General features: G+C 50.3%; 1 protein-coding gene across 1 annotated transcript; it reads right to left on the bottom strand.

Annotated features, from left to right (window-relative positions):
- Window positions 1–1,843: 1,843 nt before the first annotated feature.
- On the bottom strand, window positions 1,844–23,201 carry MOB3C (MOB kinase activator 3C). The gene is made up of 4 exons (XM_038144900.1): window positions 22,924–23,201; window positions 16,019–16,518; window positions 6,552–6,754; window positions 1,844–3,410 (listed from the first exon to the last, which is right to left on the bottom strand). Exons 2-4 carry the CDS (start codon window positions 16,434–16,436, stop codon window positions 3,381–3,383), a joined length of 651 nt encoding a protein of 216 aa, XP_038000828.1. The 5' UTR covers window positions 16,437–16,518; window positions 22,924–23,201; the 3' UTR covers window positions 1,844–3,380.
- Between the last annotated feature and the right edge of the window lie 86 nt (window positions 23,202–23,287).

Raw genomic sequence — 23,287 nt, 5'->3', positions numbered from 1 at the left:
CCCATGTCCTGCCAGGGTAGGTCAGCCTTGATTCCTGCCTATGCCTGGCCAAAGGCAGTTTGCTTCACTGGCTGAGCCCAAGCCCTCTCCATGCCACATCCCTGTGGCAACTGGGACAGCAGCCATTATGTTCCACAAAGCCCTTTTTCTTCCATCCAAAGCTATTCCTAAATTCCTCAATGTCTGCAGATATTGCCTAGCACAGTCTGTCCCATTCCAGCCTCTACCTGACCTGGTGACCAGCCCCACAGCATTTTGATCAGTTCCAAAGGAAATGTTGGCTGCAGAGATGAAAACCAAAATCCTGGCAGTAGCACATCTGCCCTTCATCACAAGAATCCAGGAATTCTGCATAGGGACAGATGAGTCCAAGCACCTGGCAGGCAGCTGAGCAGATGAGTCATTTGAGGAGCTGGGGCTGACAAGTGACATGTGCATATTTAATGTATCCCAGGATTCCTGTCTGCTTTCAAATTGCTCAGAGATGTTTGTTGAGGCTCTGGGGATGTTGGAGCTTCACAGGCACACTTGAGACTCCTGAAAGGAGCAGTTTGACTCTGATACTCATCTCAGCACTGCTTCATAAATATCTCAGGCCTTACAGTCTCAAGGCTGGGAGGCACTCAGATGGATGAGGACCTGGGGAATAGTTCAGTGTCTTGGGGAGAAACAAAAAGACCTTTCTGGCAGTGAATGATCTCCCTGTCTCCTTTCTAAACTGCTTCCAGAGTTACTGAAGACAGCTGTCACAGCATAATCATGAGCTTTATTTCCTTGGGTAAACCAGATTAAAAATGGAGAGAAATGAAAAAAAAAAACAAAACCCCACAACAAGACCTTTGAGATTCTTTGTAAATTGATGCTTGAGATGAGCCTGTGAGTTGATCTTTCAAAAATAGTGTTTTCTGATCCACAGGAATCTATAGGAGCTCCATGGTGTGGAGGAGATAAACAGGAAGCACTCCCAAAGCAGCAAGGTTGAACTCCTCAGGCATGGGTTTGAAGCATATTTCCCTTTTGCAATTCATAGTGAATAAATTACTTGGTGGAACTCATTGCCTCAGGAGTATGGGGAGGACAAAAATAAAAGCAGGCTTCTGTGCTTCGTTTATTTATGGAAATTATTTACACCAAGTCTTGTCTAACCAAGGAAGGTTAACACTTTCTCTCTGGTACCTGTTTGCTGACTGCACCATTGCCTTGGATTTTGTTTTCCACTGTCTATGTTGAACCTCCCAAGCTGCAAATTATTGCTCTTAGTCACTGTCTCACACTATTCCACTGCTGAGAAGAGCTTGACTTTGTCATCCTTGTGCCTCTGGAAGCTGGAAGTAGCTGTAGGCTGCTGTCAGTTCATGCCTTAGACCATGCTGTTGAAACAGCTTCTCCATGATTCCCAACCTCGCCAGCTCCCAGAGGGTGCTGTGCATTGAGTCCAGCCAGGCTTCACTCTTCAGGAAAGCAGAAGCTTCATGACAGAGCTGTTGTCGACTCGTGCCACACAAACAGTTTGTGCCTGCAGTTCTGATTTATGTGAAGAGGCAGGAACACGGATTCCAGGACCTACACCAGGCCTTTTCAAAAAGTAGTGAGTGAAGCTCACCACCATGGACAGCTGGGAAAATGCCTTCAGGAGAACTCTGGCACAAAGCCTGCAGGGGGAGGATGCTGGCCAGCAGCACTGGCCTCGGTTAAGCCACTCTCTGAGATGCAAGCTGAGGTCTCAGCGTGGCATTGAGATCCATCAGTGCTGCAGTTCTCAGGGGAAAACCACTCTTCATGTTATCCTTGTTCATTAGGCCTGTTTCATACAGATGGACCAGGGAAGAATGAAGTACAGCAGGCTTATTAATGTTTCTTTAATTAGTAACAGAACAAACGTGTTTGGACTTTGATTATTTTACACAGAAAATATTGGAATGATGCATCAGGTGGGTTTGTGTCCATTTTGCTCTGTTTTATTACCATGTAAAAATATACATCTGGTACACAAGATTTTAAAAAAATATTTTTACAACAAAATAAGTGCTTTGAGCACTAAAAATTCACTTGTGCACTTTAATGTTGGCCTAAACATTTACATTTTCTAGCCACATCCCCTCCCTACCCCAAAAGTGGGCAAACCCCAGACTATAAATATTATCTGTGTCAGATATAGAAAACTTTCCCAGAAAAAGAACAGGAAACACAAACATAACAATGCTGTGGCTCAGACAAATTGATTTTCACTCCCCCAAAACAATAAAAAAGGAAAAATAGAAATATTTTTGTGAAAATTAAAATGGCACAGGGAACACAACACTAATTATCTGACACTGCAAGCAGAAGGGGAGGAAATTTTGAGACATGATACCTTTCAGGGGAGTAATGGCACAGACCAGGAAGCAACAGTATGCTTGCAGATGGTCAAAAAGGTTTAAGAATCACAGAATATTGGGTTGGAAGGGAACCTCGAGAACAGAGTAGAGGAGATGTCTCTTATGAGTCCTTCACCTGCTGTAAGGTTGGGTTATGGAAAACCAGCAGTTTCTACAACCAGTATTTGCCCATCTTGAGCCAAGACAAAACCTCAGGAAATGCTGACGTGTTGAAAATGTTGTTTTCTGGCAAGAGCTTCTTTTCACCAGTTTTTGAGACTTTCTCAGGTAGTGTGTGCTGATCACACTGAATAGTGACCTCGTTCACCTCCTCAGTCATGGGAGCACTTCCCATTAGTCCAAGCAGTACTGGATGCATCTTAGAACATCATCAAGTCCCCTCTTCCAAATGTGAAAAATCCCTTGAAGGGAAAAATGGTCCCTTTGGTAAAGCACGAATTAGGGCAGAAGGAGACATTCACAGCTCATGGTTAAAAACAGCACATCAACAACTGACCACGTGAAGGCAGTGGGGTGAAATGCCACCAGCTTTGCAGGGCTGATCTCAGGTGTTACCACAAACCCACTGCCGGTGGGAAAGGTAACACTTGGTAGCCAAGGTCACACCTGCTCAAAGGGCAGGAATTGTTAACGAAATATTTGGAAATCAATATAGCTGAGGACAAAACAAGAGGGAAGGTCGCTGAAAATTTGATGTCAGATTGAGTCTTAGAAATCAGAGTGTGCAAAAGTAAACCAGACTTGCCTCATTCTCCAGTCAGTGGCTTTCTAAAACATGAATCATACAACAGAGACTGGGATCTATTAAAAAAAGAAAAATCTGTCCAGAGGTTTTTGGAAAACTAAGGATTCAGCCCTGGCCTGAAGAGGCGCTTCTGCAGTGTTCATAGGTCAGTGAGCTGGAATGTCCAGAGCAAGTCCTAGGGAAGAGGTCTCCCACCACAGGGTGTTTTGTCCCACTGGACTCCGAGTGAGCCAGCTGAGTTCCTCTGCCAGAAGACTTCAGTGGCAAATTCGTTCTGTCATTTCTTTCTGCATTGAAGGGGGAGAGAAAAGAAAGAAACAGTAAGTGCAAAAGACAGGTTGGAGTAGCGTGATGTGTCAGGCAGTTTGGGAGGTGTCCAAAACCAACCCAGGAAAGCAACCGTGGGAGTCCTGAGGAGCCTTCTTCTGTTTCCCATGACAGCCCTCCTGGGAACTCAGCTGCCTCAGCAGCTCCATCCTGGCACTCTCCCCCATCTCTGTGGCACAAGGTTATTTTGGCTGTGCCCTAGCCTTGGGAGCAGTCCAAGGAAAGAGCTTTGGCTGAGATGTTGAGAGATGAAGGTCCTGCTCCTGGCTCAGCTGCAGAGCGGCCAGACAAGGTGATGACACTCTCACAGCCCTCTTTGCAGCCTTAGGAGATGGGACATGGAGCAGCTCCCTGCTGTCACTCCAGGAGCTGACCACAGCTCACCCAGAGGACCTGTGGTTTCAGCAAGGGATCTCACAGTCACACTGCAATGCAAATGAGTGCTAATAACAGGGCCACAGGAAACCTCCAGCTCTGTTTAGGATTACAGACTTTTCTTTAGACAGAATGGCATCATGCCAGCTACATTGGGAAGGTGTCCAGCTTTCAGCTGGTGGAAGATGTTATTTGTCCTTGCCTTGAAAAGCTCAACTAGCATCTTGGAAATCCTGCAGTGAGGAAGCTGTGATTCTGGCTCATCGGGCTTGTGGCTTGTGAATCTGTGTGCCCACAGGTCCCCTCGTGCACCCCAGAGAAAGGTTTGCACCTTAAAAGGTACTCCCAAAAAAGACTGGAAGTAGGACTGGTCTGTGGAGAAGGAAGAATGTAACTGAAAAAAGAAGAACTAGGAAAGGACTATGACCCTTGAGTAACCCCATAAAAGGCTCTTTAGTTATAAAACCAAGGGCAACAGAAGCAGCAAACTCTGATCTTCGGTGCTGAGAACTTTGTTTTTCAAATCCATCAGGGACAGGGGCAGAAAGGGTTTTCCTGTAGGAGTAACATGCAAAATCACTTGAATGCAGAACCTGGCCATCAAATGAAAAGTTGATGCTCTGCCACAAAATCACATTGCAAACAGGAAATGTTTGCAAAATCTTGGAAGGAAAAGAAGAGGGTGAGAGGACTGTGCACATCCTCTTGCAACAGCATTGCACCCACCCCACTAGCACAACACCAGGCACAAAAGCAGCCATGAACAGGGGGGACTGCAGTGACCAGTGGGCTCCTAAGTCACCAGTGAGCTCCTCCAACCAGCCCCAAATGTCCAAGGCTTTCCTCACATCCAGGAAATCCCCACAGCTCTGCTTTAGTGCGTAACCAGTGGACCCCTGCCAGTGCTGCAGCTCTGCACCACGAGCTGCCCTCATCAAGGAAGCAAGTGCATGGCTTCTCTCTGGCCCCATCTTCTTAATTTACTGAGAGAGTGAATCACTGCCTTTTGCTAGTTCTGCCATACAAAGGACCTCATTCTCAGTTCCCAGGATTTGCAGCTAAGAAATCACATCCCACAGAAGCTTGACAAAAGGGAAATTGAAGCAGCAGAGGGAGATTTAGCCAGAGGAAAGCTTAGAAGTCTGTCATGGGATTCATGGGGACTAACTAAATGCAAGCTTAGGACAGCTGTCTGGGCTGATGAGGCAGCCTGGTTGCAGGACACTCTCATACACACCTAAAGCAGCTCAGTGCCTGAGGGAAGGAGGCCCTTCCTCCTCCCTGGTCCTTCCTCTCAACCCTGTGGTTGGTTCTGCTTGAGACTTGGATGGCAGGCAATGAGACACAGACAGACCAGGAGCAAATGTGTCTCACCTCCTTGTAGTTTGACAGTGGTTGCATCACAGGGAAAGAATCTGTTCACCTGAGATTTATGGAGACCCATCAGTCATCTCATGTTGCATGTGAGTCACTGGCATTGAAAGCCTATTTAGCAAAGTCATCCTCTGCTTTGGCTGCCAGGTGTTAATTATTTACATTAGCAAGCAGCAGCCCAAGGGGATGACACTACTATGGACTGCATAGCAATGCTGAAGAGGTTTGTCATGAGGAACACTGACAGAGGACAGGCTGATGCTGAGCTGCCATTTTCGGGAGCTGAGGACCATTGTGATAATATGTGTTACAACTGAATTCTACAAAATAGTTAAAGTCGATTCTGTTGTCATTAAAGTCTCCCCTGATTAGATAATCACCACTCCATCCCCCTAAATCATAATTAGAGTGGATAGGCAGAAAATTGACTGAGACAAATGAAAGCAGAGGAGCAAAGTGCTCAGCACTTAGGGGCAGGGGCATCTCCCCCACCTCCAGATCCTAAGCAAGCAGCTGGGACTTTTCTCAGCTCTTACTTGGATTATATCCTCTTGGTCTTCCCTGACTCTCTGCTGCTGGAAATGGGCTTTTCTGCAACCCAGCCCTTATCACAGCATGCAAACTACTGGGTTTCCTATTAATTCTTTCTCCACTGCAACATGTCCTCCCTAGGTCAGACTGCACTCAACTTTGTCTGCAACAAACTTTCTTCTCCTACAAAACCAACTATGTGCATTTTCTACTTTATGAGCCCTCGGCTGTCTGGCCTCTGCTTCCCACAAATCCTGCTGTTGTCAAGGTCTCTCACCTTCTGCCTGGCTAATTGCTTCCCAAGGGAGGCTGCAGGGAAACTGGGAGATCCAGTGAGGCCTCTCCAACATGGCTTTGACAGCTGTTGTCTGAAGCTGTGTGTCCTATCAGGGCCTGCCTTTCCTGCAGCCTCAGTGTAATTCACACTAGGATCTCAAGCAGGGAATGCTAAAAGAAAAACTGTGGAGAAGAGTCTTTGGCTCAAATCGGACTCCTGAAAGCCATATGGGCACAACTGGCTGGAAACAGTTTAATGTGCAAATTGCACTAGAGCTATGGGGACACTACTCTGTGGAGGTCCTAAGGGTATTGAAGTTCAATTCATAGACATGACAACAGAAGGAAAGGTTGAGAAAGGATCAGCGGTTTCCTTGGTGCTGCTGGGAATTTCTCTCTCAGAGCACCAAGGCTGATGGTCCCAGGACAGAAAACATGACTGTGGTCTGAGGTAGGGTGGCCAAAAGAGTCCAGAGAGGGTCAGCACTGATGTATCCAGCCCACACCACTCACCCTCCACCTCCCCATGCCAGGGCCATCCTTACCAAAGGCTCCAGCTCCCGGTGGTCAATGAGGCTGAACTCCCTGATGAAATAGTAAAAGTGCTTGTAGCAGGTGTTGACATGAGCCTCAGCACCCATGTTGATGATGCTGTCAAAGTGGTGGATGTAGACATGGACAAAGACACGGAAGAGGCGGGTGAGGATCTTGGTGCAAACTTGCTGGAACTGCTTGGGGAAGGGAACACCTGCAGGGCAGAAGCAAATTGGAAGCCATTTGAACATTTATAAAAAAAGAAACCAGATAGCATTTAAAGTCTCTGTCATGCTTGACAGGCAGTCATGGATGACAAGGAGGGAGACCCTTGGCTAATGCCAAGAGTGACACTGGGGCAGTGTGCCATTGAGCTCTTCCCACATATTCCCTCATTGCCCAACTAGCAATTTCACATGGGCATGGGCTCAGGAGTTGGAGAGTTGCTGTAGGAGTGAAAAAAGAATGGCCTTTTTTTTTTTTGAGGAGGCTGCAACTCTCCACATGTGGCTCAATCCAGAGCAATCTGGAAGAAGATCCTTCTGCCCCCTCTCCCTGCCCTTCCCCTACAAGCCTGCGCAGGCACGACGTAAGTGAAATTGTATTTACCCAGGTCCATGAACAAAGCCAGATCATCTGCCAACCCAAAAGCATGGCTTTTACTGTTTTCCTTCCCCCTCACACCCTCAAACATGACTTCTGATGAATCAGCAGAAATGGGTGGGGTTTCTACCTTTTTCCTGATCCTTATTTCAATAAAATGTCTCATTAAATCAGGAAGAAAACAGCCCATCTTAATGATGTTTGGGTTTTAATTTCATTTGCCTGTATAATCCTGAGATATCCTCATAGGATGGGACCCATCACATCTGGCTCTGTACTTTCAGCTTTGTCCTGCACAAGGACACACTGTAGGATATTTCCATCCTTTTCAAAATATGCTACTATCACAATGAAAATCTCAGGGTGTGATACCATCAGCGCCAGCAACCTTGGGGTAAATCTCTAAAGGAAACATGGCTTTGAAACACTAAACTTTTAGGTGTTTTGTTTTTGGTTGTTTTTTTTTTTTTTTTTTGTGAGGAGGAGAATGAAACAACTGACATTTGTTTTCCTGAGGCTTCTTCCTCTCCCTAGAGCAATTCAATGCAAATACACAGAGAACAAAATAAAAACCTCCCTTCCCACGGTTACACCAGCCTCCTCCCTTAGCTTCTTATTAATGCAGCACATAACCCCTTGAAAATCCTTCCAAACAAACACTGCTCAACCATGGCCAGCTCACACATTTTGCGCACAGGAAAGCATCAGCAAATCTCTTAGCTAAAATATTAAAAATGGAAAAATGGTAATTTTATCTTTGAATCTTTCTCACCAGCCTTGCTAGGCAATTAAAACTGTTTTTTTCCCAACGGCTCCTGGCAGTTTTGCTTCCCAGCAGCAGTGCTGAGCCCCTCTCCTCCGTGGGTGGCAAATGCAAAGGTTCTGTCCTTCTGACATCACGTGTGGAGCCTGTTTTCAATCACCAGGGTTGGGCAGGTGTCGAGTTTGTAACTCATAAAAGAACATTATTTTTGGTCTAAAGCAGAGTCACCCTGAGCACAGTCCTGTCTCCCTTTCCTGCGTGCACAGTGTTGGAGCAGAGGGCAGGGCTGAAACATCTGCGCTCATGCCACATCTGGATGTCCCAGCCATCCTTTGGAGAAGGACACAGATCTTGGCTCAGCGTCACACAGAGGTGGTTTTGAGACTGATTTGTGGCCACTAATCTGCATAACCACGAGCACACTGCAGCCCCAGGGCTGCTCCTGCAGCAGGGCCCTCAGCGTGACCCGCTTCACCACCAGTTCTGACAGATCCCATTAGGACTTTTCAGAAAAGCTGTTCACATCTGGCAAAGTACAACCAGGCTGTCCCTAGGCCAACACCTTAGAGATGAGACTGGACATCTGCTTCTGCCCAGCACCTTGGCTACAGAGCTCCTCTTGCCTGCTAGTCTGACACAGGCAGGGATCAGAGAGCTCTCCAGGTTCCTCTGCAGTCTGGAGGGACACAGTGCTTTATCAATGGCTCCATTTGAGCTTTCTGCCCTGAGTGAGGATTTGCTGAGCAAATAAAAGCTGGAATCACCCAGCTGGGGACTCAGACGTGCCATTAGGGTGGCCCCTGCAGACCAGCTTTGAAGAACTTGTTAAGAAACATTTTTTTTTAAATAAAGCTCATAGCAGCAAATAATTGCTGGTGAATGCATATTTCTGGCCAGTGGCTGGGGAATACACACTGTCCTGGACAGCCTGTCCTCTCCCTGGGACCAGAAGCAGCTGGGATCTCAGCAAGTGCCCAGGAGCAGGCAGGAAGGCATTTGCTGCCTTCAGTTTGTCACCTGTCCCAGTCACCAACTGCCTCCCCAGTCAAAGCAGGCAGTGAGGGAGAAATCCGAGCTGACCATCACTGGGAATTTATTGTCAAACTGCAAAGAGTGATAGTGGAGGAAAGCAGCAACCCTCAACCCAGTCCTGAGCTGGGAAGGAAATAAGCTCAGAGAGTGAATAACAGATCTCAGCCTCCCAGAGCTGACAGCACCTATAGTGCAGATCCTGTTGTCAGATGGGCCACCTCCAGACATGGCAGATGGTGACAAGTGGCTTTCCACAGCTTTTGTCCTGAGGTTAGCCAGGAATTGTCTTATCTCATACATCTGTCACCAGCAAGTCCTCATGGACATGCTGGCAGCTGAGAGACTTAGAGAAGAGACACCTCCAGCTACATTCTGGGTTCTCCAGAAGCAGCATTTGTATCAGGGAACAGAGATTTAGCTTAAATCACAGAATCAAGTTTGAGTTACAAAGAATCTTTAAAGGTCAGCTAATTAAAATCTCACGGTCATCAGCAACTATGGAAGTTGTGGAACTCCTAAACCTAACGATGTATGGAAAGATGCCATCAGGCTGCCAGGACCCCCAAGCTCACTTCTGGACTACTCAACCACTGTGTTTCACATGAACCAGGATCATCGGAAGCTCCCCGGAGCTGAGGCTGAGCTGCCCTTCTTTGTGTCCATCACCAGGTGTCAGTGTGTGGCCGTCCCCTCCAGGCATGGCCAGGCTGTAGTGGTGGCTGCCTGACACTGATGGATTTCTGCAGGTTCCATGCCAGGACATCCCCCTCACTATGGTCCTTTGGGATCGCTCGGCTCCGGCTCCGGCTCTTCCTCCCCACAACACCCTCGCTTGCACACCTGCCCAGGGAGGCACAGCAGGGTCCTGCTTCCTGTCCCCGTGCTGCGGCCAGGTCTGTCTCCTGTGCCAGGACCCTCGATACAGGCCTTGACTTGACTGGACCCCGCATCTGGCACAGGGCTCCGTGCCAGCTGATCAAAGCACTTCCCCTCGGGAAGGAAGCGGGGCGGATATCTGACATGCAGATTGCCTCTGCCAGCAGTGGTGCCTCGCTGCTGATCTCCAGTGACTTGGAAAGGAATCCACAGCAGCCCCAGCAGGCACTGGCCATGCTGGTGGGGAGCTGGAGAAACTCCCCATCCCCTTGCTCAGAGCTGAAGGAAGAGGCTCTGCAGTAGAGGCTGCATCCGAGAGCAGCAGAAGGATCCGGCATAAGTGCGGCTTGCCCGGGGTCAGCGCTGCTGGTGCAGCGGATGTCCAGCAGACAACACATGTGACATCCTCTCCAGCACGGGAGGGGACACAGCCAGGGCAGGCTGTGCCTCCTCCCTGCAGCCAGGCACAGACTGCAGCCAGCACGTCCCAGCCAGGGGAAAGCCATGGGACAGGGATCTGTGGCCACACGTGCCCCTCCTGCCCTTGCAGGTGCTCAGCCTTACACCGAGCTCGCTGCCATTCCCACCAGGGCTGTTCTGGCTCCTGGGAAGGGTCACTGCAACAGTGACTGTGGGTGATGGGGCCCCTTCCCCACGCATGGAGGGGGGCAGCTGCTCCCCCCAGGGCAGGGCTCCCACTTAGGAGTTGGGCACTGGTGGCCCTTGCTTAGGGGACTTGCTCCATCTTGAAGGTGGCACATCGCAGCACAAACCAGAGACAGTAGCAGGTGGATGAGACAGAGGGATGAGTTGGGTGGGACAGGCCCTGCATGGTTGAGGTGTCCTCTTAGCAGAAATAGAGCAGGCCAGGGGAAAGTCAGGATGGACCTCCAGGTTGGACAAATCACCCCAACAGGGTGACACTGCTTGGGTTTGCTTCACCCTCCCCAGCCCCGCGCACCTGCAGAGACCAAAAAACACCATCCTAGCTCATCCCATTGATGGCGGAAAGCAGAACATCACAAAACCCACCTGGGCTGATTTAAAAGCACTGAAATTACCTTTACATTTAGTTCCCTGGTGCTCACCAACCCGCAACCTTGGAGAAAGCAGCAGCAGCCCACAGCCTGGCAGGCGGCAGCCACCCTCTGACTCTTCTTGCATGATGTTTAGTTTAGGTATTAGGAAGAATTTCTGCTCCAAGCCAAGGCAAAAGCTGTAAGTACAGCAGGTACAATTTCACTCCAAGCAGAGTGACTCACAGCCCTGAAATGAATTGGCACCTTTAGTTTGTCTTGGACATTTTGCTTGAAAATCTCAAGATATGATTTAAAGCTCCAAGGAATCTGTTTTCCCCACTCTGTGCTGATTGCTTCAAAAATAAGGAAACCGTGTGTAAAAGGAAATGAAAATGAGAGGTAACAAAGTGCCTGTGCTTAGGGTAAGGGACTGCCAAAGGGTCCTGGATCTTTCCTGCCATCTCCTATCCCCAACACTTGAGCACCAGCCAATTTAATTTTTTCATGATGAATCAGTTCTGGGAAGCTATTTTGCTTCTTGGCAATTGTATTTTATTTTTTTTCTCTGCAAATGCAGTAATTCAGTGAACTTCATGATGAATTGTTGTTGTTATTTCTCAATTTCATTTTGGCCACCGTGGTGTTCAGTGATTCATTTTTCCTAAAAATAAGTGTTTAAAGCCCTGTTTAAAACTAATGGCATGATGGCAGCTGCAAGCTGGTGTGGTATTAATTTCGGAAGAAAAAAAGCAGGGGGAAAAAAAACTCAACAAATTATGTAAAAAAGAGCCAGCTGAGAGAACACCAATAATTAGCTGAATTCTGAACATTTTTCCCCCGTTGTTATGGCAAGAAAGTATCGGATAATTTCGCACCAGGTTTTCTCTGGTTTTTATAATTGTTTTGGGACTACTCTTGAATGACAGGCTTGAGTTTTGAAAAGCTCTCCAAGAACTGCTATAAAAGCTCCTGTGGCCGGTGCTCTGTTGAGCCACAGGCAAATCTGGCGGGGAGCGCGGGGCGTTTCCGGCGCTGGGGCTGCTCCAAACCCTGTGTCTGCACTCATCTAACAACAGCAAGGCTTCAGCAGCCACGATGGTGCTGATGGAGCACGCCTGGCCCTGCGCACCCAGCAGCCTGAGGCTGGGCTGACCAGTGCAGACACAGCCATGGAGCCTGGAGACCCCAGCCAACCATCCTTCCTCCTCAGCACGGCACTGCCCAGCAGCAGCTCCCTGAGACCAGGCACCCCAGGGCAGAACGATTACTGGGAGGAGAGGATATTTTCCAGGTGGTAATTTGTTCATGGATGTCCACTCACTGAATAAATCTGCTGATATAGTTTTACCAGCTGGTTAAAGTACACCTGTTGAATCATTTATTCTTCTCCCTGCAAGGGAAAAATGCTTACTCTCCGTTTAAATGTGTTTTTCAGGACAGCTACATTGGTTGGAAGAGTGGAAACAAAGCATTAGCACACACCAAATTATATGGGTTGTCTGGGAAAGCTGCTGCTTCTGTAGATTTATAGCCATCAGGTTGGCAGAGCTCATGCCATACAGGGATTTGTCTCATCTTAACAGGCTGACAAACAGGTTCCCACTCCAGAGAAAGGATTAGTGAGTGGGATGGAGCCCTGCAGGTAGATTTCCCTGGGCATGGGGAAGACACAGCATCTCTCCCAACCCTTGCTGTGGAATGCAGGGGGCTTAGCAGCCCCCCTAGACCTACTAATAATCTCCACCATAGGGATTTTCTACTGGTGCCATCTGAGGGCTGCAGTCCTGCTGGTTAACTCTGCCAGGTCACAAACTGTCTGCTGGGCTCCCTTCCTGCCATGTAGGATGCCAGCTGTCCCTCTAGCCTCACTGCAGAGCTGCCAAGAGCTCTGTATCACACAGCTTGGCTAAACCAAAGGTGTTTGTCACTCTGCTCCCCTCCCACCTCTGACTTGTGCTGGAGGAGCAGCTTTAATGTGCAAATCAGCCCGGCTCTGCTCTGGTTGCTGCAGCTGTGACCATTTACCCCAGCCAAGGTCTCCCCTGTGATGCCTAAGGGCCCACAAGTCAGTGAACCATCTCTGCTCATTTCTAGCTGAAATGAGCAGAGCAGAGCACCCCTCTCCCCCCGGGGTGAAAGATTTCTCCCCTCTGACCCATGAGATACCTCTCAACTGTCAGGAGCCTACCAGCAAGCCCTGCTGAATCACGTGCTGCTTCAGGCTGTGTAGCTTTTGGATGGAGGAGGATTGAGGTTAACCTCCAGCAATGTTTGTGAGTTTGGGGAACACTTGCTGCTTTTAAGAAAAACAAATTTAAAACTAAAAAAGTCTGTTTTGTCTGCGGTCAGGTGGCCTTAGCCAGGGAAATCTCTGTGCTGGGACAGCTTTACTGCACATGGCAAAGAGGGGCCAGGAGGGAAAGCTGAGATGCACACAGCTCATGAAACACGCGCTGAGACAGTGGGCAGCTGTGCCCAGGAACCTCTCCAGAACAAGCAGGAGTGAAACAAAGCTTCAAGCTAAATCCCATCTCTGCTGCTAACATCCAAGAGTCTCACCACAACTCCAAAGCATGACATTTGTAATTTCCCTTCATCACCTCATCAAGCTCCTTTCCCCTCCTTAAAACAGTTCACATGTCCTCTGTGTCCTCTCAGTGTCTTATTCCCCTTGTCCTGGGTCTTTTCCCAAGGGCTTGCTCTTTAGGAGAGAGGTCAAGCACCTCTGTTTGGTCACCCTGGCCACTGTCCCTGAGCCCCACATCCTGGCCAGCCTCCTCTGTCATCCAGTGCATTTCCCTTCAGCCAAACACTCCATCTTCTGAAATGCCAGAGCTGTCAAACTCAGTGAACAAGGCAGGCCAGTGAAAGGCAGATAATTGGAGATACACTGATGACAAAGTGCCACCAGCTCCCTCCTCCCCCTGCCTCCCCCAACAGCCTCTAGTGTGTTTTAGAGTGCAACCTCAGCCTGAGTTCCCTTTCACTTGTGTGAGGCCGAAACCACCAAGATGTGCTGACACAGGGCCTGACATCATTCAGGGGACACAAGGGTCCCCACAACAAAAGGGCATGGAAAAGGGACCCCAGGAACAGCCTTGGAAGAGAAGAAAATGGATTTGACCCATGTTCACCTACAGTCATCCTGGATCTCACCCAGAACTGCCCCCAAACTGAAATGAAAGGAGAAATGGAAACCAGCCATCCCTCCCAACATCAGGATGTGCTGTAATTCAGAGGGAGAAGTGCCAGAAATGAAGTGAAAACCACCAGGACCATGACTGTATTTGGCTTTTGTACCTCAGAGAGAGATGTGGGAGAGCAGAGGATGCTGCAATGGCCCCCCCATGGCTGGCTGCTTTTTGAGGTGTTAAGGCTCCCTGGACATCTTTACTTCCCAGAGCAGTGTCAAGCAGCATCACATCCCAAATCCTACCTGAAAGGCCTGAAATTGGATCAGGAGACTCCTTTCTGTCTGGAGGGAAAACAGAGTAAATCCACATCTGCACCTCTGCTTTTAATGGCATGCAGATCTTCTCCTTGGGGACAAGCCACCTCAGGAAGAGGAACACCTACCCTGCTGCTCCCTGTGGCTGATGTCTCACCCCTCAGCAGCAGCAAGTTGAGCAGCCAGAATGACCAGGGACTTTGCTGTCCCCAGCAGAGCTGGGACTGCTGGCCCAGGGTATCCTGCACTGACTGACAGCCAGCCACACTTCCAGCCTCCTCCGTTCACTGGAGGGCATGGACACCACTGTGCCTATGAGGGAAAGATGCCTCCACAGCACAGTGAATCCCAGGGACTCCCAGATGCCTCCACAGCACAGTCCTTGGTGAATGCCAGGGACTGCCTCTCCCACACACCCCAAAGGCATCCTGCCTGTCCCCCAGCATGAGCAGCTGGCACTGTGCTACCCTGCCTGCCCCAGACCACCAGCAAGGGGAAGAAAGCAGCGAATGCCTGCTGGTCTTGGTTTCAGGGACTTGTCCCACCCTAACTCCAGGCAAAGCCAGAGCAGCCAGATCAGGTCAGGGGTCTGGGGGAGTCACCCCATCCCAAAACCAAAATAGTTTGGCACAACCAGGCTGCAGGCACTGCCTGCCCTCTTGCTTGCAGAGACCCATGACCCCTCTCAGACTCCAAGTGCCAGAGACTTTCCCTAAAAAGACACACAGCTACATGTACAGCACAGCCAAACGGGGCCACAACAGTGAGTAACGCCAGTAATCCCACGCAGACCATTTTCCTCAATGCTTCCCAGCACATTAATGAAAATCTTGACCATAAGCTGCACTGATTTCATAAAGCTCTGTCTGCTTGGCAAACAAAAAAGGTCAAGCAGAGTTGCAAAGCTATGCCTTTCCAGCCCCAAGCTCCTTAAATCTTTTTTTTTACACTCAAGTAGTTTCATGTTCCATCTGAAAAAACAACCTCTCCAAGGCATGACCTGAGACTCTGGAAGCCCCATCAGCTCCAACCCTTGAACTCATCTCCCCAAATGACAAAAAGCAGCTAAGTAGCAGCTAATATCAGCCTTGGCAGCTGCTGAGCATTGCAGGTCAGCAGCAGAGGGGTTGGTTTGAAAGCTGCGCTACCTCTGGCAGCTGCTGCAGGCAGCTCTTTTTGAAGAGGTGTATCATACACCCTGGGCCTTGGCAGTGGCAGGGCCACATCCTAGGGACATCTCTGCTCAAGCAGTGCCTCAGCTACCTAGCAAAATGTGAGGTATAATCAGGGCTGAGATGGAAAGGGGCTGAGGAGCCAAGCAGCAAGGGTTGGATCTTGGGACCATGAACCAACATGGAAAAGCAGAAAGAAACTGAGTTGATTAGTTGAGAGAAAAGCAGGGATGTGATGACCACCTCTAACCAGCCCTGCAGCTCAGCCTCTTGAGGAAAGGCAAGGAAGCTAATGACCTACCAGCCTTCATTTCTCACAAACACAGAATAGGTTCAAGCACAGAAAAGGAGGACATTGTGTTCCACATCCCCTAGTAGTGGGATGAGAAACCCCAAACTCAGTTTGGAGCAAAAGGGTGTAGGACAGACACTGAGAAACACCTGGAAAGGGAAACACCACAATACTTTGAATCACAAAGTTCATCAATACCAACCCTGAGGTGCAGCTTGGGAACCTGCACCAGTTACAAGCCCAGCTTTCCTGCAGGAACCAGAGCCCACTCACCTATCCTGGTGGGGAAGACGTCCTCGTTGTTAATGAGCATCTCGATCCAGTCCATCAGCATGCACATGTACTGCGGGGCCGACAGCTTGGTCGGCTTCTTGTACTTGCTGTCATCCTGCCACCTGTACTCGTACTTGAGCCCCCCGGACATGATGGGGCAGCTCCTCTCGGTGCAGTACTCCGACATGGTGCCGTAGATGAGGTTGATGCGGTTGAAGAAGTCCACCACGTGCACGGCGATCCAGTCGTTGATGCTCTCGCCGGGAGGCAGCTGCACCACTGCCTTCAGGTCCAGCCCGGACTTGAGGGAGGCCTGGGCTTTCTTGTACAGCTCAAAGCGCTGCGTGCCCGGCTCAAACTTCTTTCGGGGACGGAACGTTTTGTCTTTGTTGAAGACTTGCTTGAGACACAGGGCCATTGTGGGCAGGGCCAGCCAGGGTGAGGGCAGAAGCTCAGAGCAACATGAAACCCAGGGCTGGGGTCTTCAGGGATGGAGGTTTCTGGGAGGAGAAGGAGACACATTTCAGTCACACATGAAGACAGCAGCATGCGTGGACACACTTGCAGGGGTTTGCACCACTGACCCCGCTGCTCTGACAGCACATGGGGACACAGATTTGGAGCGAGCTTCTGGCCCCTTCACACACACCAGGGTGACCTGGAGCAGCTGCTGCCACCTCACACAGCAGCTCCTGGCACTGGAGAGGCTAAGCCCTGCCACATGTGCCCCACGCAAGGCTTGATGGCAGACAGAGCCCTTCCTCCCCCCGGAGCACCCCAGGAGCTCACCAGGCTCCAGCCAACTTCTTCCTTCCAGGCTTTTACCAACAAGTGCTGCAATAAAGTGAAAGCCATGATATCAGCAGAGATCACCAGTTCAGGCAGACCCACTCTGGTGGCCTTTTCCTCTCCTGGCAAAGGGGAAGCATCTCTTTCCCAGGGACTTGTCAGTACAAACAACCCCTGACCCTGCAGCAGCGGCTGGCAAGCGAGACCTCGGGGACCATGCTGCGACCGCAGCTGGCTGCTGGTTCACACAGCCCCAGCGCCAGGATCAATGGGAAAAGGGGGGATTATTTTTGTTGTTCTGCCTGGTGTGTTTGTCCAAAAGAACAAAACCCACATCCGAAGAAGGGAAACGCAGCCCAGCACAGCAGAACAACATTGCCAGGATGCCGCCGGCTCTCCCGGCATGCACACAATGCACACGGCAGCCCTCGGGGTGGTGCAGCTGATGCTTCGGGTGACGCCGGGGCTCAGCAAAGTGCTGAGCTCACCCCTTCCTGCCCAAGAGTAGCAGCACAGATGAGGGCTGTATTTTCCTTTTCCTCCCTGAAATCCAGTGGAAATCCCATCCGCCCAAGGCTGTCATGGACAGGCTGGAATTACAGCCTGGAATTGCAACATTGCATTTTGTTACCTGCATTAATCACCTGTGGTGTTAAGGCGAGACCAAGGCCTCCTTGTGCTAAATGCCTTGTTGAGGCTTAGGGAAGAGAAAGTCTTCCAACAAGCCTCCCCCTGATAGGAAGAGATGGAGAAGCAGTTAAGAAAAAGGAAGGAAAATATTTATGGAAAAGGGAAGTGACTGACCCAAAGTCACAAGCAGGAGGGAATGGTACAAACTTTGGATGAATATTCATCATTAAAAAGACAACTTTAGCAAAAAGCTTGCTATTTAAATTCTGTTTTCTAAACTCAGTCCTGAGCCCGAGGCAGGTCCTATTTTGTAATCAGCTAAACATCTCTCAAGTGAAACCCTCTGCTCCCTTAAGGCTCACCCCAGGGTCATCACTGGGAGGGAGCAGGACCTAGTGATCATCCCAGTGCCTGCAGGATCTGCCTGGCAGGGATTTCTGCACTGCAGCCAGCACGTGCAAAACCCTCTCATGGATGCACACCCTGGTGTGGGTGGGAAGCCCAGCATGAATGTCATTAGTGCACAACCACAGCCTTTCCCACAGGCTGGAGCCAGAGCTTTGCCACCCTTACACAGCTCACGGCACAGTGTGATCCCCACCACGTTCTGCTGTACCCAGGTACAAAACCCTGTGTGTTTTTAGGTGCTTTCTGCCCCCCAGAGGGGGTCACAGCCATCACAGAACGTTATGCAGTATGACTTCAACGCCAGGGTATCTGCAGACCTTCCCCATCTCATGTGGCTGGGTGAGATTTTAAGGGCCACATCCCTGTCACCCTCATTTATTTCTGAGCAATGACTGGGGGCTGTTTCTTGGATGCTTTTCCTTCCCTGCTCCAAGCAACTTGCTCCAGCCATGACAAAGAGCTTGTTTCCCACTTCAGAAAAGAGCACGATCTCTCCAAAATGCCAGCCAACGAAGCCAGCATGATGTCATGACTCTGTCTGTCCCTCAGGAATGGCCTGAGCTACAGCAGTCCTTATGGATCCCATGGGAGGCCAGGGGACTCTGGGCACAGTGAGGCTCTAAAGAAAAGCCCTTATCCAGGACTTCCTGGATTCCACATATTCAAGCACATCCTGTTGATAACACCTCCAAAAAAAAGCCTTCTGGGGAGTTTGCTAACACATAACTCTTTCAAAAACATGTATGCATACATACATATATATTTATATATAACCACTGCAACAGGGTTCCTAATTTGGTAGCGTAGGAAGTGCTGGGATACCCTCAGGATGAGGCACTCAGCAGGATTGGCCCACAGTGCAAAGTAGGAATGATGGGGCTGAGCAGTGCCTGGCCCTGCAGCCAGGGTTCCCTGGTATTTCAGCAAGGGAAGTCATGCCAACAAACATTTCTCTATGTCGCCATTTCTGCTGGCCTTGGCTCCATCTGCTCTGCTTCAGGAGCTGTTGCTGTTTGCAGACTCCTCCATGCAGAGCCTGAGCTGTTCCATGGTGATGAGCAGCCACCCTGGCAGATGACATCCCATCAAACATGTCACTTGCAGGGGCTGACAACAGTGAAATCAGTTCTCTTTTAGTGTCCACACTGCAAATCCTCTGCAAATATTGAGCCACTGGGAAATAAACATCTCACTTGCTGAAGCCAGACCTGTAACTCATTTACAACTACATCCCTGCATCATCCACAGCTGGATCTCTGTGTTACCCTGCAAGCTGCTCTCACTCATCAGGCAGGTGGGAATGTGCTTCATGGTTCAGCACCATCTGAATAAAACACCAGTTCAAAAAAAAAGAGAGCAACAAAATTGCTAAACATCTGCCAGGTGTTTTTCTACCATGCATCTAAGTGGGAATGGAGAGTAAAACCCATTGCTGCCCAAGTGCTTGGAGCTGACCTGTCCCTGAGCCTGCAGGATGCCAGCACAGCACCACAGCCTCTCTGCTCCCCAGGCAGCAGTTTTCTTTTCAGGATCCTCACCATCACCACTACCAAATCACCAAGTTGTTAAAAGACCTTGTTAATCTTTACTGGAGAAAAATGTTCTCCAGAAATTACATTTAACACGAAGCCAAAAATACACCCTGGGATTTATGACCTGAAGAAGCAGAGAGAGGCACTGAGCCAAAGAACACATTTGTTCTCTACCTCGCTTCAGAGCTTTCACTGCCCAGAGAGATCAAGGGAGCAGTGGTGGCAAGGACATGAGATCCTAGCTCTGGCCCTTGCAGATGGGGCACTGAGAATGGATGCACCAGCTTAGAGCAAACAGGCTTTGCAAAGTCACCAATGCCTCGGATTCCCCTCAGGCAGAGACTCAGTACCCACCTGTTTTCTGGGAAGAAAAGCAAATCCTTTGTGAATGGACCCAGACATGTCCTGAGTCTAAATGGTGGAAAAGGGCTTCAGCCAATGCAAAATCAGATTTTCCCAGTTTCCACCTTTATGCATCTGGCCCGACTGGTGCTCTTCCATCATTGACCAAGTATTTGGGGCAGACCCATGGAAAGAGATGGAAAATGGGAGATCGTCCAAGGTTTATGGTGCAAAGTTCAGCCTGAGTCTGATGTTCAGGGCTGTTGTGTTCCTAGAAATCATGCCATGGTCCACTTGGCTTGGGGTGGGGCAGGACACTCGTCCAAGGGCTAATCTCTGCTCACACTGCCTGTTTTGGGAAATCCTAAGGGCCAAGTGTTATCCAACAAGCTTAGGCAGCAACTTCCTACAACATGATCATACAGGTCCCGCCCCAGCCGACACGGCAGGGCCTGGGCCAGTGCCATGCAGCAGCCTGCAGCTCTCTGCCTTCAGTTCCCACATGAAAAATCAAAGCTTTCCAAGAGGAACCCTGGCAAAGGCTGCAAACCCTCTTCCCCACGCCACAGCTCTCATCACAGGGTGCTGCTGGCACTCCAGGGGTCCACAAATCCCTTTCTGAAGCATCTGCAAATCACCAAATCAAACCTCATCCTGTGCTTGCGAGTGGACAAGGAGTGAAGCAGGTGGAGCTGGAGACTTGCCCTGCTGTCAGCCTGTGTCCCCACAGAAGATGGTTGGAAGAGGATAGAGAAGTTTCTGGGAGGACAGAGAATGACATTTCCCATGGGACATCCACACTGTGATCTCCTTAGTGCTCACCCCCCACCCACGCTCCCAAAATAGCCTTGGCTTTGAGGAGCTTGGCTACAAACCCAGCTGAGTGGCCACAAATCCCATCCCTGTCCATGAAGGCTGCTGGGCTTCAGTCCTACCCCTGTTTTTGCTGCTGGCTTCAGTCCTGCTGGTTTTAAAAGCAGCAGCAGAAGCAAAACTCAGTGGGGTTTAGCAAGAACCAGAAAAGCACAGGGTTCAGCTGTGCAAGGACAAGGCAGAACCACTGCTGGGAAAGTAGCAGGCACAGACATGTGAAAAACTGATGTCCTAGATTGCTGGCAAGTCCAGAGATGAAAGGAAATTAACTGGATGGGAGGGATGCAAGTTCAGGGTCAGACTTAGGCACTAATTTCAGGTCTGAGGGTTGGTTTTGTTTTTTATCTAAAGTAGCTTTCTTTCTTTCTTACTTTCTTTCTTATCATTTGAAAACCACAGAGGAACACAACAAGGCGAAGGCTTTGTTGTAAATTAAAAGCAACTCTGAAAGGTCTGTTTAGAAACGACAAAACAAAAGGGAAGAGCAGGCAGAGCTGTGGGAGTGTGGCTTCCTCCTCACAGTCCTGCAGGCGCGGGGGCAAGGTCACCAAAGAAAACCTCTGGTTTTGACCCCAAATAAGCTTTAGTCAGAAAACCAGCAGGAAGGATCAGACAAATGCACTGCCAGACTCCAAGATGGTCGCAGTGCTGCTCCCTGCCTCAAAACTGATCCCAATTTCAAATCTGATCTCCCACCCCAGGCTCCCTTTAAGGGCTGCAACAACAAAGGCTTCAGGGGAAAAAGTGCTTTGCAAGCATCTCTGGGAAGCACTAACAACCATGAAGGGTAAGGAGAGAGGAAAGCTCTGACACCAGCACCTCCCATGCTCCAGTGCCAAGTACATCCTCCCTGGATCCATCCCGAGACAGTGTCACCCTGGCAGAAGCATCTGCCTGGAAACTTCTGTGTTAGCTACACACTGGTGGCAGTGCCACCACTGGGGAGCACAACGAGGGGTCCTGCACTGTGGGCAGCCTGTAGGGAGACACCAGCTCCCACTGCTTTGGGAAGAGACCAAGGAGGCAGAGCACCGACCTGTCCAGCTCCAGGCGCCTTAGAGCAAAGCATAGGTTAATTACCACCAGCTCTGCACATCCCCCTCGGGCTTCCCCAGGGGATCTTGCTTTTGGGGCACCCAGATATCTACTGCTTCTCTGCACTAGGGGATTCCCTTCTCCCCACCATAGGAAGTGTCAAAGTTCCACCCAGTCCTATCCCAGATGGAGGAGAAGGACAGCATCAGCTCAGCCACCATCAGTGCCAGAGCTCTGAGACAGCCAGCCAGTCTCCAGATGGACAGTCTGCCCAGGAACCTGCAGGCTCCAGCTGGCTTTTCACTGCTCTAGGAAGCCTCACTGCCTGGCTGAGGAGTCAGCAGCCCTGTCTCTGAGCTTCCCTTCAAGCCCCAAAGAAGTCCAGATGCAGTTTGGTCTTCAGCCTGTCCTAGAGCATCTCTGCAACCAGGGCTGCTTCTTGGGACTCATGTCCCAAAGACTTCTCCCAGGCAACCCTGAACTGCAGGCACTGCAGCCCTGACCCAGGACTGTGGGCAAATGGTGCTTCCAGGGAAGGGAGCACATTCCCTCTTTTAATAAGCCTTTCCAGCCTTGTAATCATCTAAGGAAGGGGGGCTGCAGAAGGAGGGTGCTGGGGAGCAGAGTCCTGGGGCACTGGCCCCACTCTCTCTGTGCTTCCTGCTGGAGCCAAGCCTCAGCTGGGCTGTCCGTGAGAACGGGGTTATTGGCTGCTGCTCCCAAATATAACCTAAACGATAGAAAATTCCAGGAAATGAGCCAAGACAAAATGCCGGGAGGGGGATCAAGGCTGGGGGAGCTTCAGAGAAGCCCTGGGCTCTCAGCAGCATCTCCCTACTGCCAAACCTTCTTTGTGCAAACTCCCCTGGTGCTGCAGAGACCCATGAGAGCATCCATGAGCACAAATCCCTGGAGCAGAGCAGGACTCAGGCCCCCCCACTGCAGCTGGGGACAGCTGCCAGCGGGAAGCTGTGCTGGTGCTTCCCCCAACTCACATGGTGCTTGGAAATCCCCAGCTCGTGAGAAATGGACCTGGATGGCTTCCAGGAACGGGACTGCTTACACCCACCCTACAGACGTCCCCTGCCTCCCCCTGCTCTGTCCTGCTCCTTGCCCTGCCTCCCCACCAACAGAGCAGCAGCTCTCTGGCCCAAAGGCAGCAAAGAAAGTTTCTCCCGGATCACACAAGACACCTCCAAGCAGAAAAGCAAAGCAGCATCTCTCCGGGTTGGAGGCAGCATGTCCCGTTCATTTTAGGTGTGATACCCAGTGGGGCTGGGGGCTTTTTGGGGGTACCTCATTCCTGGGAGCTGAGACCTCACTGCTACTAGCAGTAACTTGCTGCAAGCCCTGAAAAGAAGCGTCCAATGGCCTCAGTGCTGTCCAATAGCTCTGGTTCAGTCCCAAGGGTGATTACTCCGTTGTCAGAGCCGTAATTCCAAACACCGGGAGCTCCAGGCTTGCCAGCTCAAGGAAGAAGAAGAGAGGAGATAAGCCAGCTGCGGAAAACCCATCTCCGCCGCTTGCCCTCACCCAGTTCCCCCGCCCACAACTTTCCACCCTTCCTCCGACACCGGCTAAGCCGCTGCGGGGGCTGTCCCGTTTGCCTTCCCCTGCCTGTCCCCCTGCCCCCGAGGGACCCCCTTTCCCTGCGCACCAC

Source organism: Motacilla alba, chromosome 8 (genome assembly GCF_015832195.1).
Source record: "Motacilla alba alba isolate MOTALB_02 chromosome 8, Motacilla_alba_V1.0_pri, whole genome shotgun sequence".
Taxonomy (NCBI): Eukaryota; Metazoa; Chordata; class Aves; order Passeriformes; family Motacillidae; genus Motacilla; species Motacilla alba.
This window is presented reverse-complemented; position numbering and strand designations above follow the sequence as displayed.

Excerpts from the sequence above, each read along its gene's own strand:
- MOB3C (XM_038144900.1), bottom strand. The coding sequence starts at position 16,436 with ATGGCCCTGTGTCTCAAGCAAGTCTTCAACAAAGACAAAACGTTCCGT. Across the intron at positions 6,755-16,018 it reads CGTCTTCCCCACCAGGATAG|GTGTTCCCTTCCCCAAGCAG; the intron begins GTGAGTGGGCTC and ends TCTGCCCTGCAG. Across the intron at positions 3,411-6,551 it reads ACCGGGAGCTGGAGCCTTTG|AAAGAAATGACAGAACGAAT; the intron begins GTAAGGATGGCC and ends CCTTCAATGCAG.